Source organism: Asterias rubens, chromosome 17 (genome assembly GCF_902459465.1).
Source record: "Asterias rubens chromosome 17, eAstRub1.3, whole genome shotgun sequence".
Taxonomy (NCBI): Eukaryota; Metazoa; Echinodermata; class Asteroidea; order Forcipulatida; family Asteriidae; genus Asterias; species Asterias rubens.
The window spans coordinates 13,299,327-13,314,590 of NC_047078.1; the positions used below are offsets into that span (position 1 = coordinate 13,299,327).

At 41.4% G+C, this 15,264-nt stretch overlaps 1 protein-coding gene across 2 annotated transcripts in view; it reads left to right on the forward strand.

Moving 5' to 3' along the window:
• LOC117301426 (lysosomal alpha-glucosidase-like) overlaps positions 1-15,264 on the forward strand; it is a 118,215-nt gene that overhangs the window by 59,737 nt on the left and 43,214 nt on the right. For both annotated transcript variants that reach the window (XM_033785410.1, XM_033785409.1), the window contains exons 8-9: positions 3,376-3,486; positions 7,457-7,570. In XM_033785410.1, coding sequence (XP_033641301.1) covers positions 3,376-3,486; positions 7,457-7,570 — 225 coding nt within the window. The remainder of the gene's footprint in view (positions 1-3,375; positions 3,487-7,456; positions 7,571-15,264) is intronic.

The window sequence follows — 15,264 nt, forward strand, 5'->3', positions numbered from 1 at the left end:
ATGAGCAGTGTTACATGTAGGTCATGGTGCATGTTAATAGACATCAGACGATAACCTACATATGAGCAGTGTTACATGTAGGTCATGGTGCATGTTAATAGACATCAGACGATAACCTATATGAGCAGTGTTACATGTAGGTCATGGTGCATGTTAATAGACATCAGACGATAACCAACATGAGCAGTGTTACATGTAGGTCATGGTGCATGTTAATAGACATCAGATGATAACCTACATGTATATGAGCAGTGTTACATGTAGGTCATGGTGCATGTTAATAGACATCAGATGATAACCTACAGTGTATATGAGCAGTGTTACATGTAGGTCATGGTGCATGTTAATAGACATCAGACGATAACCTATATGAGCAGTGTTACATGTAGGTCATGGTGCATGTTAATAGACATCAGATGATAACCTATATGAGCAGTGTTACATGTAGGTCATGGTGCATGTTAATAGACATCAGACGATAACCAACATGAGCAGTGTTACATGTAGGTCATGGTGCATGTTAATAGACATCAGACGATAACCTATATGAGCAGTGTTACATGTAGGTCATGGTGCATGTTAATAGACATCAGACGATAACCTACATATGAGCAGTGTTACATGTAGGTCATGGTGCATGTTAATAGACATCAGACGATAACCTATATGAGCAGTGTTACATGTAGGTCATGGTGCATGTTAATAGACATCAGACGATAACCAACATGAGCAGTGTTACATGTAGGTCATGGTGCATGTTAATAGACATCAGATGATAACCTACATGTATATGAGCAGTGTTACATGTAGGTCATGGTGCATGTTAATAGACATCAGATGATAACCTACAGTGTATATGAGCAGTGTTACATGTAGGTCATGGTGCATGTTAATAGACATCAGACGATAACCTATATGAGCAGTGTTACATGTAGGTCATGGTGCATGTTAATAGACATCAGACGATAACCTATATGAGCAGTGTTACATGTAGGTCATGGTGCATGTTAATAGACATCAGACGATAACCTATATGAGCAGTGTTACATGTAGGTCATGGTGCATGTTAATAGACATCAGATGATAACCTATATGAGCAGTGTTACATGTAGGTCATGGTGCATGTTAATAGACATCAGATGATAACCTACATGTATATGAGCAGTGTTACATGTAGGTCATGGTGCATGTTAATAGACATCAGATGATAACCTACAGTGTATATGAGCAGTGTTACATGTAGGTCATGGTGCATGTTAATAGACATCAGACGATAACCTATATGAGCAGTGTTACATGTAGGTCATGGTGCATGTTAATAGACATCAGACGATAACCTATATGAGCAGTGTTACATTTAGGTCATGGTGCATGTTAATAGACATCAGACGATAACCTATATGAGCAGTGTTACATGTAGGTCATGGTGCATGTTAATAGACATCAGACGATAACCTATATGAGCAGTGTTACATGTAGGTCATGGTGCATGTTAATAGACATCAGATGATAACCTATATGAGCAGTGTTACATGTAGGTCATGGTGCATGTTAATAGACATCAGACGATAACCTATATGAGCAGTGTTACATGTAGGTCATGGTGCATGTTAATAGACATCAGACGATAACCTATATGAGCAGTGTTACATGTACATGTAGGTCATGGTGCATGTTAATAGACATCAGACGATAACCTATATGAGCAGTGTTACATGTAGGTCATGGTGCATGTTAATAGACATCAGATGATAACCTACATGTATATGAGCAGTGTTACATGTAGGTCATGGTGCATGTTAATAGACATCAGATGATAACCTACAGTGTATACATGTATGAGCAGTGTTACATGTAGGTCATGGTGCATGTTAATAGACATCAGACGATAACCTATATGAGCAGTGTTACATGTAGGTCATGGTGCATGTTAATAGACATCAGACGATAACCTATATGAGCAGTGTTACATGTAGGTCATGGTGCATGTTAATAGACATCAGACGATAACCTATATGAGCAGTGTTACATGTAGGTCATGGTGCATGTTAATAGACATCAGACGATAACCTACATGTATATGAGCAGTGTTACATGTAGGTCATGGTGCATGTTAATAGACATCAGATGATAACCTATATGAGCAGTGTTACATGTAGGTCATGGTGCATGTTAATAGACATCAGACGATAACCTATATGAGCAGTGTTACATGTAGGTCATGGTGCATGTTAATAGACATCAGATGATAACCTATATGAGCAGTGTTACATGTAGGTCATGGTGCATGTTAATAGACATCAGATGATAACCTATATGAGCAGTGTTACATGTAGGTCATGGTGCATGTTAATAGACAGCAACTGTGCACAATAGGAGACTCATTTTTTCAATTGATTTTCACCAGAAATGTAGGGCAGATAACTTCAAACTCATGAAAAAAAAAAACTAAACACATTAAAAACAAATTTAAAAAGTCATATTTGTTAAAGTAATTTTGTTCAAGTTGATCTTTAAGAACAGATGTACACATTTGCGACCACTGAACACAGGTGTTCTCCTTTTTTCCATGTCGTTTGTTGGAGGATTTCTGTTGCAAATCAACCCCAAACTATCTGATGATGGGAAGGGTTGGCGTTTACATCAAAGCAAGATATCCCAGACAGTGGGCTTGGCCAATTGTAAAATTCTTTTGTTCAATCCTCGTGCTTACCAAAGCCAAACTGGATGAATACCATAATCAATTTCAAACATAAAACTCTAATTTTCTAGTGGATTCTGTTTCTTGTTGGTTTATATAATATTAGGAAAGTTGCATCCCCTTAAGGCGATCCCCTGCATGGCTGCTGCTTCCCAGGTTATATCGTAAAATTGGGTGTGATAATAATAATAGTATCTGGCATAGAACCATTCAATGGTAGTGTCCACATGGGGCTAGATATATCAGTTTGGTAGACCGCTGGTACAATTAATCTGGAGGTAATTGGTTTGAATCCTGCATTATACTACTACACGTAGGTCCTGTAATGTACTCCAATACTACATGGTCAATGCTGTAGTCAAGTCCCTGTTGTCAAAGTCCACATCCAAGTCCACATCCAAGTCCACATCCAAGTCCACATCCAAGTCCACATCCAAGTCCACATCCAAGTCCACATCCAAGTCCACATCCAAGTCCACATCCAAGTCCACATCCAAGTCCACATCCAAGTCCACATCCAAGTCCACATCCAAGTCCACATCCGAGTTTGAATCACATTCCAAGTCCCTCATGTCTATGTAAAGTTTGTCACATGCTCGCATATCTAATGCACACCCCAAATTGTTGTTACTTGTGAATCCAAAGCTGTTGTTTACAAAACTTTCTTGTCCTAGGATCCAGCTATAAGCAGCACCCAGGCTCCTGGTACCTATTCACCCTATGATGCTGGTATAGTAGGGGACGTCTTTGTTAAAAATTCTTCTGGAAATCCTTTGGTTGGAAAGGTAATGAATTAGTGGTAAACAAAAATTATATTAAAAATAAATATTTCGATTTTTTTTATTGAAATATATGGCTCAATTTTTTTATTTCTTTAATTTTTGGACCATTAACTGTGGCTTTTTGAAATGATTTTCAAGCCTCCACTGTCCTCCGTGGCTTATTTTCCTGATGCGTACACCACCATATAAGGTAATCTTTTGCAATGTTGGCTAATAGTGTAGTTAGCCAAATTTAAGAATAATCTGGGGAACAAACATAAAACAATCATAGATTCTCATTTCAGTTCTTTACTTGTCTGTGCAATGACATGTCAACTTGTACAGATTTGGTTTGCGATAACACCATGTGTGTATCTACTTGCCAGGTAGAGTTTGTTCTTAGAGAACTGTCTTTCTTTATTCTACTGCCGCGGAGTAGATAATCGGAGGTTCGGGAGACTTCTCAGTTCTGAAAAGAACTGTCCTGCTTTTTAACTATTACCAGGGCGGATGGTATAGAAAATAGACTGTACTACTACTATGGTGTTACCGCAAACCAAATATACATTGATACCTCACCATGCAATGCCTGAAATCCTATATTGTGCAGAGTTGTTGTGAGTGGATTGAGTGGACTAACCTACATTATTATGCTGGTTTGCATACAAGACAGTCGCACGAAAGGCCGCTATTGGGATACTGGCTGAAATGTGAAATATTCCCTAGTAGCCAAATAATGCCAAAGCGTATTCACATTCCGAAAAATAGAGTTGGGTGATATTCCTAGTTTAATTGTGGTTGAACAGCTGCATGATCTACATTGGAACACAAAGGGTGATCCATCAGTTTTTGAAGCCACTGTGGTTAATAATAAGCCATGGAATGCTGAAGTGTTTCATTTAGGGAAGGGGTAAAGATACTTACAATCTTCCAGTGCAAGCTGTTAAAGTTGTCTTTGCAAATGGTGTTTGAAACTTTGCATTGTGTGGAGAATAAGAGTAACTATGAATACGAATATGCTCCATGGTGAATTTGATGAGTGGATGCTGAGAGTTGAGGCGTTGCAGGAACTGGTGAAGTGCTGTCATGCGGTGGGGCCAAACCACGAAGGTGTCATCAACATAGCAGAGCCAGAGGTTGGGGCGGATATCAGCATTCTCGATGGTGCCCAGTTCAAACTCTTCCATTAACAAATCAGCAAGGACCGGGGATAGAGGAGATCCCATGGCAGCCCCAGAGGCTTGTTCATAGAACTGGTCCCTCCACCAGAAACTGGATAAAGAGACGCAGGTGACGAGCAGTTCTTGTATTTGTTCAGAAGTCAGGCTTGTACGGTCGGTCAAGGATGGATCTGCTGCTAGTCATTCTTTGGGGATGTGGCATGCATCTATAGTTGGTACGTTTGGAGTGGCATGCATCTATAGTTGGTACGTTTGGAGTGGCATGCATCTATAAGTGGTACGTTTGGAGTGACATGCATCTATAGTTGGTACGTCTGGAGTGGCATGCATCTATAGTTGGTACGTCTGGAGTGGCATGCATCTATAGTTGGTACGTTTGGAGTGGCATGCATCTATAGTTGGTACGTTTGGAGTGGCATGCATCTATAATTGGTACGTTTGGAGTGGCATGCATCTATAGTTGGTACGTTTGGAGTGGCATGCATCTATAGTTGGTACGTTTGGAGTGGCATGCATCTATAGTTGGTACGTTTGGAGTGGCATGCATCTATAGTTGGTACGTTTGGAGTGGCATGCATCTATAGTTGGTACGTTTGGAGTGGCATGCATCTATAGTTGGTACGTTTGGAGTGGCATGCATCTATAGTTGGTACGTTTGGAGTGGCATGCATCTATAGTTGGTACGTTTGGAGTGGCATGCATCTATAGTTGGTACGTTTGGAGTGGCATGCATCTATAGTTGGTACGTTTGGAGTGGCATGCATCTATAGTTGGTACGTTTGGAGTGGCATGCATCTATAGTTGGTACGTTTGGAGTGGCATGCATCTATAGTTGGTACGTTTGGAGTGGCATGCATCTATAGTTGGTACGTTTGGAGTGGCATGCATCTATAGTTGGTACGTTTGGAGTGGCATGCATCTATAGTTGGTACGTTTGGAGTGGCATGCATCTATAGTTGGTACGTTTGGAGTGGCATGCATCTATAGTTGGTACGTTTGGAGTGGCATGCATCTATAGTTGGTACGTTTGGAGTGGCATGCATCTATAGTTGGTACGTTTGGAGTGGCATGCATCTATAGTTGGTACGTTTGGAGTGACATGCATTTATAGTTGGTACGTTTGGAGTGGCATGCATCTATAGTTGGTACGTTTGGAGTGGCATGCATCTATAGTTGGTACGTTTGGAGTGGCATGCATCTATAGTTGGTACGTTTGGAGTGACATGCATCTATAGTTGGTACGTTTGGAGTGGCATGCATCTATAGTTGGTACGTTTGGAGTGGCATGCATCTATAGTTGGTACGTTTGGAGTGGCATGCATCTATAGTTGGTACGTTTGGAGTGGCATGCATCTATAGTTCGTATGTTTGGAGTGGCATGCATCTATAGTTGGTACGTTTGGAGTGGCATGCATCTATAGTTGGTACGTTTGGAGTGGCATGCATCTATAGTTGGTACGTTTGGAGTGACATGCATCTATAGTTGGTACGTTTGGAGTGGCATGCATCTATAGTTGGTATGTTTGGAGTGGCATGCATCTATAGTTGGTACGTTTGGAGTGGCATGCATCTATAGTTGGTACGTTTGGAGTGACATGCATTTATAGTTGGTACGTTTGGAGTGGCATGCATCTATAGTTGGTACGTTTGGAGTGGCATGCATCTATAGTTGGTACGTTTGGAGTGGCATGCATCTATAGTTGGTACGTTTGTCAAGAGTGAAACTATGTCAAAACTGACAAGAATGTCAGATTGGTTGAGGTGGCTGTCTTTGATGATGTTGACGAACTGGCTTAAATTGGTGATGTGGTGTTGGGTGCGGCCAACTAGTGGTTGCAGGATCTTGGTGATTATCTGGCTGTGTTGTATGTAGGTGGATGCCATGATTGGGCAGAGTGGAACATCAGGCTTGTGTATTTTTGGTTAATCAAAGAAGCGTGGGCAGGTGGGTGCAGAGGACTTGAGGTGACGGTACGTGGGTGTCGATGACTTGATGTTGATGGAGAGCACGGAGCTGGTTGTTGATGTGACGTTCGATGGCAGCGGTTGGGTTTCTTGGCAGGTGTCTGTACCTGTCAGTCGACAGAATATCTGTCACCTTCTGGTTGTAATCAGCAGTGGAAATGACCACAGAAGCGTTGCCCTTGTCTGCTGACATGATGTGGATCGATTTGTCTTTGTGTAGAGCTCGGATGGCGGCATTTTCGTGTTTGCTGATGTTCGGTCTTTTCAGAGCCACCACTCCTTCAAAAGAGATTTACTCATGGTTGTACCCTCAAGTTTACTATTAATATTTATATTTATAGTTACTCTTGTCTTTGCAAGTTTATTTTTTATGTCTATTTTTATGGGCATTCGCAATACTTAAAGACAATGGACACTATTGGTAATTGTCAAAGACCAGTCTTCTCACTTGGTGTATCTCAACATGTATGCATAAAATAAAAAACCTGTGAAAATTTGAGCTCAATTGGTCATGGAAGTTGCGAGATAACACTGAAAGAAAAAACACCCTGGTTACTGAAGTTGTGTGCTATCAGATGCTTGATTTTGACACCTCAAACTTGAGGGCTCGAAATCAAATTCGTGAAAAATTACTTCTTTCTTGAAAACTACGTCACTTCAGAGGGTTTTAAGGTTTTATGCTAATAATTATTTTGAGTAATTACCAATAGTGTCCACTGCCTGTAAAAGGCCATGACATTGATAATTTCCCTTCTTTTTGTTTTATTTGAATTTATTTCAACAGTAGGTGAAGTGATACTTTGTGTACCCAATCAGTATCTAATGGTTTTGTTCTTGATGTACATTAGGTTTGGCCAGGTGAGACTGTGTTTCCAGATTTCTTCAATGAGAAAACAAAGAGCTGGTGGTTCGACCAAATCAAGGATTTTCATGCTCAAATACATTTTGATGGAATATGGATAGTAAGTACATGAATTGTATACTATTGAGAAAATAGAATTAGCAGTTACAAACTGTTTACCAACCAAAAGAACCTAGATTATGATATAAATGCCCAAAATGGTTTATGGCCTGACATCTTGCTGTTCTAGAAGGCAAAATGACAATACAACACACACACTTACATGGAGTGTGGTGTATTTCGCATGGGTTTGTAGACAATAATCACACACACTGTGCAAAGGAGCTGCCCTACTAGAAAACGTTTTATTTGCTATCGCTTGGAATGGAGGTCGTGATGTTTGACAGGAGCTGTATGCCAATTATTATGCAATACTGAATATTTATGAGCTGGGTGTAGCCATGTGGGCTAAAGCAAATATATCACATTTCCTCCCCACTAAATATGAAGTTGATTTTAATGTTCAACAAGACCGGTAACAGTCTATTATTATTATTGTTAATTACTGGTTTATTAAAAATTCAAACATCGCAGCCCGTTGAGTTTAAAAGATACATGTACACAACAAGAATAAACATTATAAAAACATTAAAAAGGGAAGTGTTTACAGAAAAACAATATAAAAGATTATGTACAGTTGACAAAATACTACGACTTTGATTCCAGCTCCAAAAAAAACACCACCAAGAAGTTAAAAATTCAACTGTTGAGAAGGGTGGTTAGGGAAGGAATTGGGCTGTTTTTGTACCAGTTAGTTCTACACCTGATTGGGCAAAGTTAGTATTTCTAAGATTATTGTTTTTTTGTTGGGTGGGAGCAAAATGTCTATAGTTGTTAGAACTTAAAAGTGATTTACCAAATTTAGAAAACAGTTGTTGGAGTCTGACAGAGACGGGTGACAAGCCAACGAGGGTGAAATTTCACTGAAAGACTTGTCACTATAAAAAAACCTTTGTTAGAATAATGCGAAGGGCCTTTCTCTGTAATTTCTCTAGACAATCCAATTGTGTTTTACTAAGACTGGAAAACCAAACTGGGCAGGCGTATTCAATTGTAGGCCTAACATACTTGGTATATATCAACAAAAGGTTTTTTATAGGAGTACAACACCGCTTCAGTTGACCAAGGAAAAAAAGCTTGCGGTTAAAAGACTTGCACATCTGATCAATTTGGGTGTCCCATTTAAGGTTACTTTGAACATGTACGCCTAAAATTTTCAGACAGTCAGTTTGATTAACCCTAACTCCCAACCAGCCTTTTTTTTTAACCTTCCCCAATCCATCAATTTCCAACATGTATAGTGCTATTGCTAATTCACTGGACTTCACCCATCAAACTCCAACAGTACATTTGCAATAGCAGTACCTAATCCATCAAAGTCCAACTGTTGGATATTGGTGGAGTGGGTATCCTTGGTACTGTGCAAAGAATATAGAGGGAGGTTTGGTGTTTACACAGCCCATCAAAATCTAACAACTCTGAGCAGTATTTGATTAGGTTATTTTTTTTTTTTTTTTTGGGGGGGGGGGCCTCAGACCAAGTATGTGTTTACGGTGTCGCACATGTTCTGAGATTCAGCGACTAAAACAGTTGCTGTTTCACATAACAATTGAACATCACTGCCCCCCTTTTTTTTTTTTGAAGCACTGCCCTCGGCACAGGTTTACTCCACACACTGGGCAGCCTCGTCTTGCCGTCTTCGGCTTACCGGACTTCGTCACGTTGTTTTTTTGACGACAGTACTTGCAGTAGCGGGCGTGTCTTCCTGGCATCTTGTCTGAGAAGTGCCCCCTGATGTTGTGTGCCAGGACCGTTTGTGCACTTGATGATTGTCTTGCAGTCACCCCTCTAGCGTGTCCGTCAACGAGACTGGTAGCGATGGCCAGAGTGAACTGGGAGTGAGTCATCTTGTTCTCCACCTCCTCCCTGATGTTGTCACTATCACTGCTATCACTGCCATCACTGAGGGCTCCGGCTGGATGGTGGTGCTTGTAGCAAAGCCACGCGTTGACTCTGGCAACATCAACCAAGAAGTACAGGATGTTACGCCACCAGAACTGCGATTTCCGGGCGCAAGTATGGTAGGATCTTAGCTGGTCACCATGATCCACTCCTCCCATACACTTGGTGTAGTCCACCGCCTGAGGAGGAGCTGCAACTGTCTTCATCTTGCGGCGGCCAGTAGACGGGTCTGGACACCTACGTCTGAGGGGTGTGGGTTACAGGATCCCTCCAGCCTTGGTGCGCTGATGAGAGGAGGGTCATCACTCGGCTGTCTTTCCAAGCGACGGCTGTCAACTGGCCATTCTGTCTGGTGTAGAAGGTACCCCTCGGAGCTTTTTGTAGGCGCTTCAACTTCAAACGGTTCAGGCTGGAAGGCTTTGTTGAGAAATCTGAAGGCAGACCTTTGCTGTTTCCTTTTACAGCCCCTGTGAGATAGGTTCTTCTGGGCTCTTTAACGCTGGAAGTTGTACGAAAACGTCAAGTCTGCCGTTAATCTCAGCCTGACTGTTTCGTGAGAGCTACGGAACAGGAAAGCATAAATTGCCATAACGCTTCAAAATCATCATAGTTAGATTCTGTCCTGACACAACTTCCTCAATTTGGCGATGACCAACGCACTGGTATTTCAACAGCACCGTGTAGGACAGACTGCATACCACGAAACCAAATAGACAGACTAAGTTCCGCAGCCCATGATGAAAATATTTCCACAGACATGTTATTTTATTTTTATTTTTTAGTTTGTTATATATCCACCACGCGAAACCTCCGCGTTAGGCTACTTGACAACAAGATGGTATCAATCAGTCCAATGCACCCATCTTCGCCTTCCTTCCCGCTCCATTAATAAATACCTTGGACGGTTTCAAGTCTCTAATTGGTCAAACCCGGTCACGTGTGGGAGTGTTAACGGTGGTATAAAGACCGGCTTAGGAAAATAGCGAATAAGTGGCCACTGAATCAGCATACATTGTGTAAACCTTGCGCGTTGCTGTATCGCATGAATTATATCCATGTTAGTTTCATTGCAACTTCGCGCACTTCGCGCACTTCGCGCTGAAAATGTATCAATTTTTAGTGCGCGCGTATAAACTGACGCTGAGCTCATGCGCGCGTTTTAATGCACAAAGAACAGCTAGCATCCAATCACTTGCCTCTTTGACCCTAGTGAAGGCGCTGAACAGGTCAATATTTAAAAGAGTCACTGGTCTCAAAGATCAGTAATGTGATTAACGCTTGAAAGAGATGGGAACCATCAAAAGCTCAAATATGGCCCCTGAATATGTCTGGAAGTACCGCCGAGAGAAAAGTCACAAAATTTGGACAATTTTATCCGTTTAATTCGTTAAAAAAGGTATTTATTAATGGGAATAACAGTGTTCGTACCCGGTCTTCACTGCGCGGTAATGACCTTGGTTGGTGGCTGGCACTGTTAACGGACCTCGCCTCCAGCTCGGTCCGTTAACAGCGCCAGCCACCAACCCAGTCATTACCATGCAGTGAAGACCGGGTACGAACACTGTTATTCCCTAATTGAACATCCTGTGAGGCTAGCCAACCAAAGCCCGTCATTCTTTGGCCAAAAAATCCGACACTACCATACATACATACATACAAAAATGTTTTATATACCGCCATTCCATCAAGACCCCAGCGGTTTGTGATGAAACAGAGAAACAAAATACGATGAGACAAAATGCAAGTTACACCAAACAGCAAAATAATCATTGTGGGAACAGGTGTGATTTCAGATGCTTCTTGAAAATATGAAGTGAATCAGCAGAGCGCAGAGATGGGGGAGACTATTCCAAAGTTTAGGAACAGCAAAAGAGAAGGATTTGTCAGCAGCTGAAGCAAGAGATCTGTGGTTTATTTTGTGTTCGACAAGACGGGTAGTGTCGTTTGATGACCGCAAGCCCACTCTTCCAGGTGTGTACAAAACCAAGCACGATTTTAAATATGCTGGGCCCAGATCATTAAGGCATTTGTAGACGAAGCACAGGGTTTTATATTTGATACGTTGCTTGACAGGCAGCCAGTGGAGTTGCTTCAGAAATGGCGTTGCATGGTCGTATTTGTTAGCGCAGTGAATGAGTTTAGAAGCCCAGTTTCGAAGACGCTGAAGTTTAAGTGTGTCAGATGTAGTTGATCCCCGAAGCAGTGCATTTCCGTAGTCCAGTCGTGATAACACCAGAGATCTTACTATGTGGTGACATGTGTCTTTGTCAAGAAACCGATGTATACGGGTGATGTTACGAAGATGAAAGGTTACGCTGCTGCACAAGCTTGTGATCTGTTGGGACATAGACATTTGGCTGTCAAAGATAACACCTAGATTGCGGACAGTTTCAGAAGGATGGACAATTTCAGTACCGATTTGCAGATGGACATCAGAGGGCATGTTGCGTTTGTTGTGAGCAGAGATGGCTACAAAGAATTCAGTCTTATTGTCGTTTAATTTGAGCAGGTTGTTTGTCATCCACTGTTTAACTTCAGTTATACATGTTCCGAGTCAAGATAATGCAGATTGGATCGAAGCGTGATCAGAAGGGTCAAATTTGAGATAGAGTTGGATGTCGTCTGCGAACATGTGGTAGCAGATTCCATGTTTACGGATGATGCGACCTATGGGGAGGATGTAGATCTTAAAGGAACGAGGACCAACGATGGAGCCTTGTGGGAGTCCGAAATCCATCCTCTGAGGCTCAGAAACAATGCCGTTGATGCATACTTTAGTGGTTCTCCTGGTGAAATAAGATTCGTACCACTTAAGAGCATTTCCTGCCAGGCCGATCTCATTGGCAGTCTTCTTTGTCAGAATCTTGTGGTCCACTGTATCGAACGCGGCTGAGAGGTCTAGTAAGACAAGGAACACGGCTTGCTGATTGTGGAGACACTTCATTATATCATCCTTCACGATAAGTAGGGCGCTCTCGGTACTGTGTGCAGTGCGGTATGCAGACTGTAGATCTGCGCCAAGGTTGTGATTTGTCATGTGTTCGTTTATACAGGTGAAAACATGTTTCTCGATCAACTTGGAGAGGAAAGGAATATTAGCAACGGTACGATAATTTTTCGAATCGTTTGGATTCAAAGATTGCTTCTTAATGATTGGGTTGATCACAGTCTGTTTGAGTGAATCAGGGAAAACTCCTGTGGTCAGAGACATGTTAATTAAGCGAGTAATTACAGGAACAAAAACATAACTGTTCTGTTTGAGATACCATGTGGGAATAGGATCAAGAAGACAACTTTTGCATGCATTGCATGATGTTCTGCCCATCTCATATACATGCACTTGTTACGAAAAATGTGCTAATGCCCGAAACCCAAGGAAAGCCTTGTCTATACATGTATATACTGGAAAGTATCAAAAAACAAAACATTCAGCTTCTATCTAACAACATTAGATTTGGCCTTAGATTAGCAAAGCCAACCGGTCTGTCCAATTTCCCTTAGAACAATGTGACTTTTCTCGACAACTCCCTTGGGTGAGTTTGCGTCCGATTGTACTCCGAAACTCCAACAGTACTAGAAGTCTGCCTCCATTTTAGAAGACCACAATCTGTGTAGGTGCAAGCCACAGATCTTTCCTTCACACTAGACATTGTCAGATGGAAACTCTTTAATCTATCTACACGCATGCCATTTTTTTCTTCTTTTAAGCCGGTGTCCATGACATACCCACCGAAGGGTACACCCTTCGTTAGCCATCTCTCTCGTTTCCTCTGAATTGATTTTGTGAAGTGGTGAAAAATACTCCCCAAAGTGTGCGTTTTTAGTATTTTGTAGGTACCTGCCATACTCCTAAAAACAAAACGAAAACATGTCCTGTTGACCGTTGAGGTACTGCAAACACGTAAAAATACCACACCATTGTCATGCTGTAGTGAAAATGTTTGCGTTTCGTTTGTGCCTAAACCACAACTGTTGCAAACACCAGGCTTTTTAATGTTGCCCTCTTCAAGGGGGAAGAGGGAAACAATGCAAAAGGACGTATTTTTATATCTGCCGCTTTCACTCAATATTTTCCTTTGCCTGTAAATATAAGCCTCATTTGATTTAACTGCCAAAAATCTTCTTTTTTTTTGCTATTATAAATTATATAAATTAGTAGGGGCCATTAACTGTATTTTTTTGTTTTTGTTTTTTGCAACTGATTTGTAAACCCTCGGTGTTTCCTAAATGCCGATAGATTTTCCAACTGCGCGACGCATTTACGTCCTGTGCTGATAATACAAATTTCAAAATTCTGACATGCCGCCCGCATGCAGAGATGCACCACGTACGTCTCTGAACAGGCTTTGGGAATTCAAGCCATCCATAGCATCGGGTTGTGGACTTTAGAGCTGACGTGGCACGGATTAAAATCCACATAAGATACAAACAATTCTGCTGAACCAAAACTTATGTTCAATGAGTATCTTTTTATATAACTTATTTAAATTACAAATTTCCATAATACAATTCGACACTTACTGAAATTCTGACAATACAAGTGCTGCCGTTTTGCACTCGTGTACTAGACTACAGAGGGACTGCGCCCGTGCTGGCGCCAAGGTTTAAATGCCATGACCGATGATTGTTCTTTGCAGCAAGGCCAACTGATCCCACGATTTCAGAACCGACTATAAATAAATAACACATTTTGTCGCAAGTCCAATTACTCCCACGATCGCAGAAAAATTAACTGCATCTTATCTCACCACCTCGGCCCATTTCCGCCAGCACACTTTATACGGTAAACAATACTTGGTTCCGTCACCACATCTATATGAACCCAAAGCAAATCATTGAACTTTTTTTGACTAAGAATCTTTATTTTTTGGACTCAATTAAATACAATATATAATTCATCTCTAGCCATATCGGGAGTATAACCCAAGACCTGCTTTTAATTTGAGGCAATATAATTTCATAATCTTCTGCAATTGTAATGTACTGTATGTACATATTCCATCTGTGGAGCAAAACATTTTGGGGTCTTGGGGCTGCACCCCATACACAGTCCATCTGTGCGGCAAATCTACCGCATCTCACCGTCTTGGGGCCCATCCCCATACATTTCTGGTATATTTATTTGAACACACTACAATAAGACTGGTGGCCCAAGGACCGAAACTTGTTTTAATGCACTAGGGCATTAGAGGCCCTACATGTTTAAATTCATTTTTTCCTCTTTTTTTTCATTTTTTTTCTTTTAATTGTCTCGCTACATTTAATACATAATCCATCCTGTTCGGCAAATTCATCTCACCGTCTCGGGGGCTCACCCCCATAGGTTTTTTGAATATTTCTTGACCACTCTAAATAAAACAGGTGGACCAAGGACCAAAAATTTGCTTTAGTGCACAAGGCATAATGTAAGACCACAGCAAGTGTTACCAAGATTTAGGCAACCTAAATGTGCAGAAATAAAAAATCCAATATTTTTCAATAATTTTCTGTTATGTTGGACCCAGAGATGGTGAGATGAAAACTTTGCCTCAAAGATGCAGTATTATGGGGATGGGCCCCGAGATAGTGAGATGAAAACTTTGCCTCATAGATGCAGTATTATGGGGATGGGCCCCGAGATAGTGAGATGAAAACTTTGCCTCATAGATGCAGTATTATGGGGATGGGCCCCGAGATTGTGAGATGAAAACTTTGCCTCATAGATGCAGTATTATGGGGATGGGCCCCGAGATAGTGAGATGAAAACTTTGCCTCATAGATGCAGTATAATGGGGATGGGCCCCGAGATAGTGA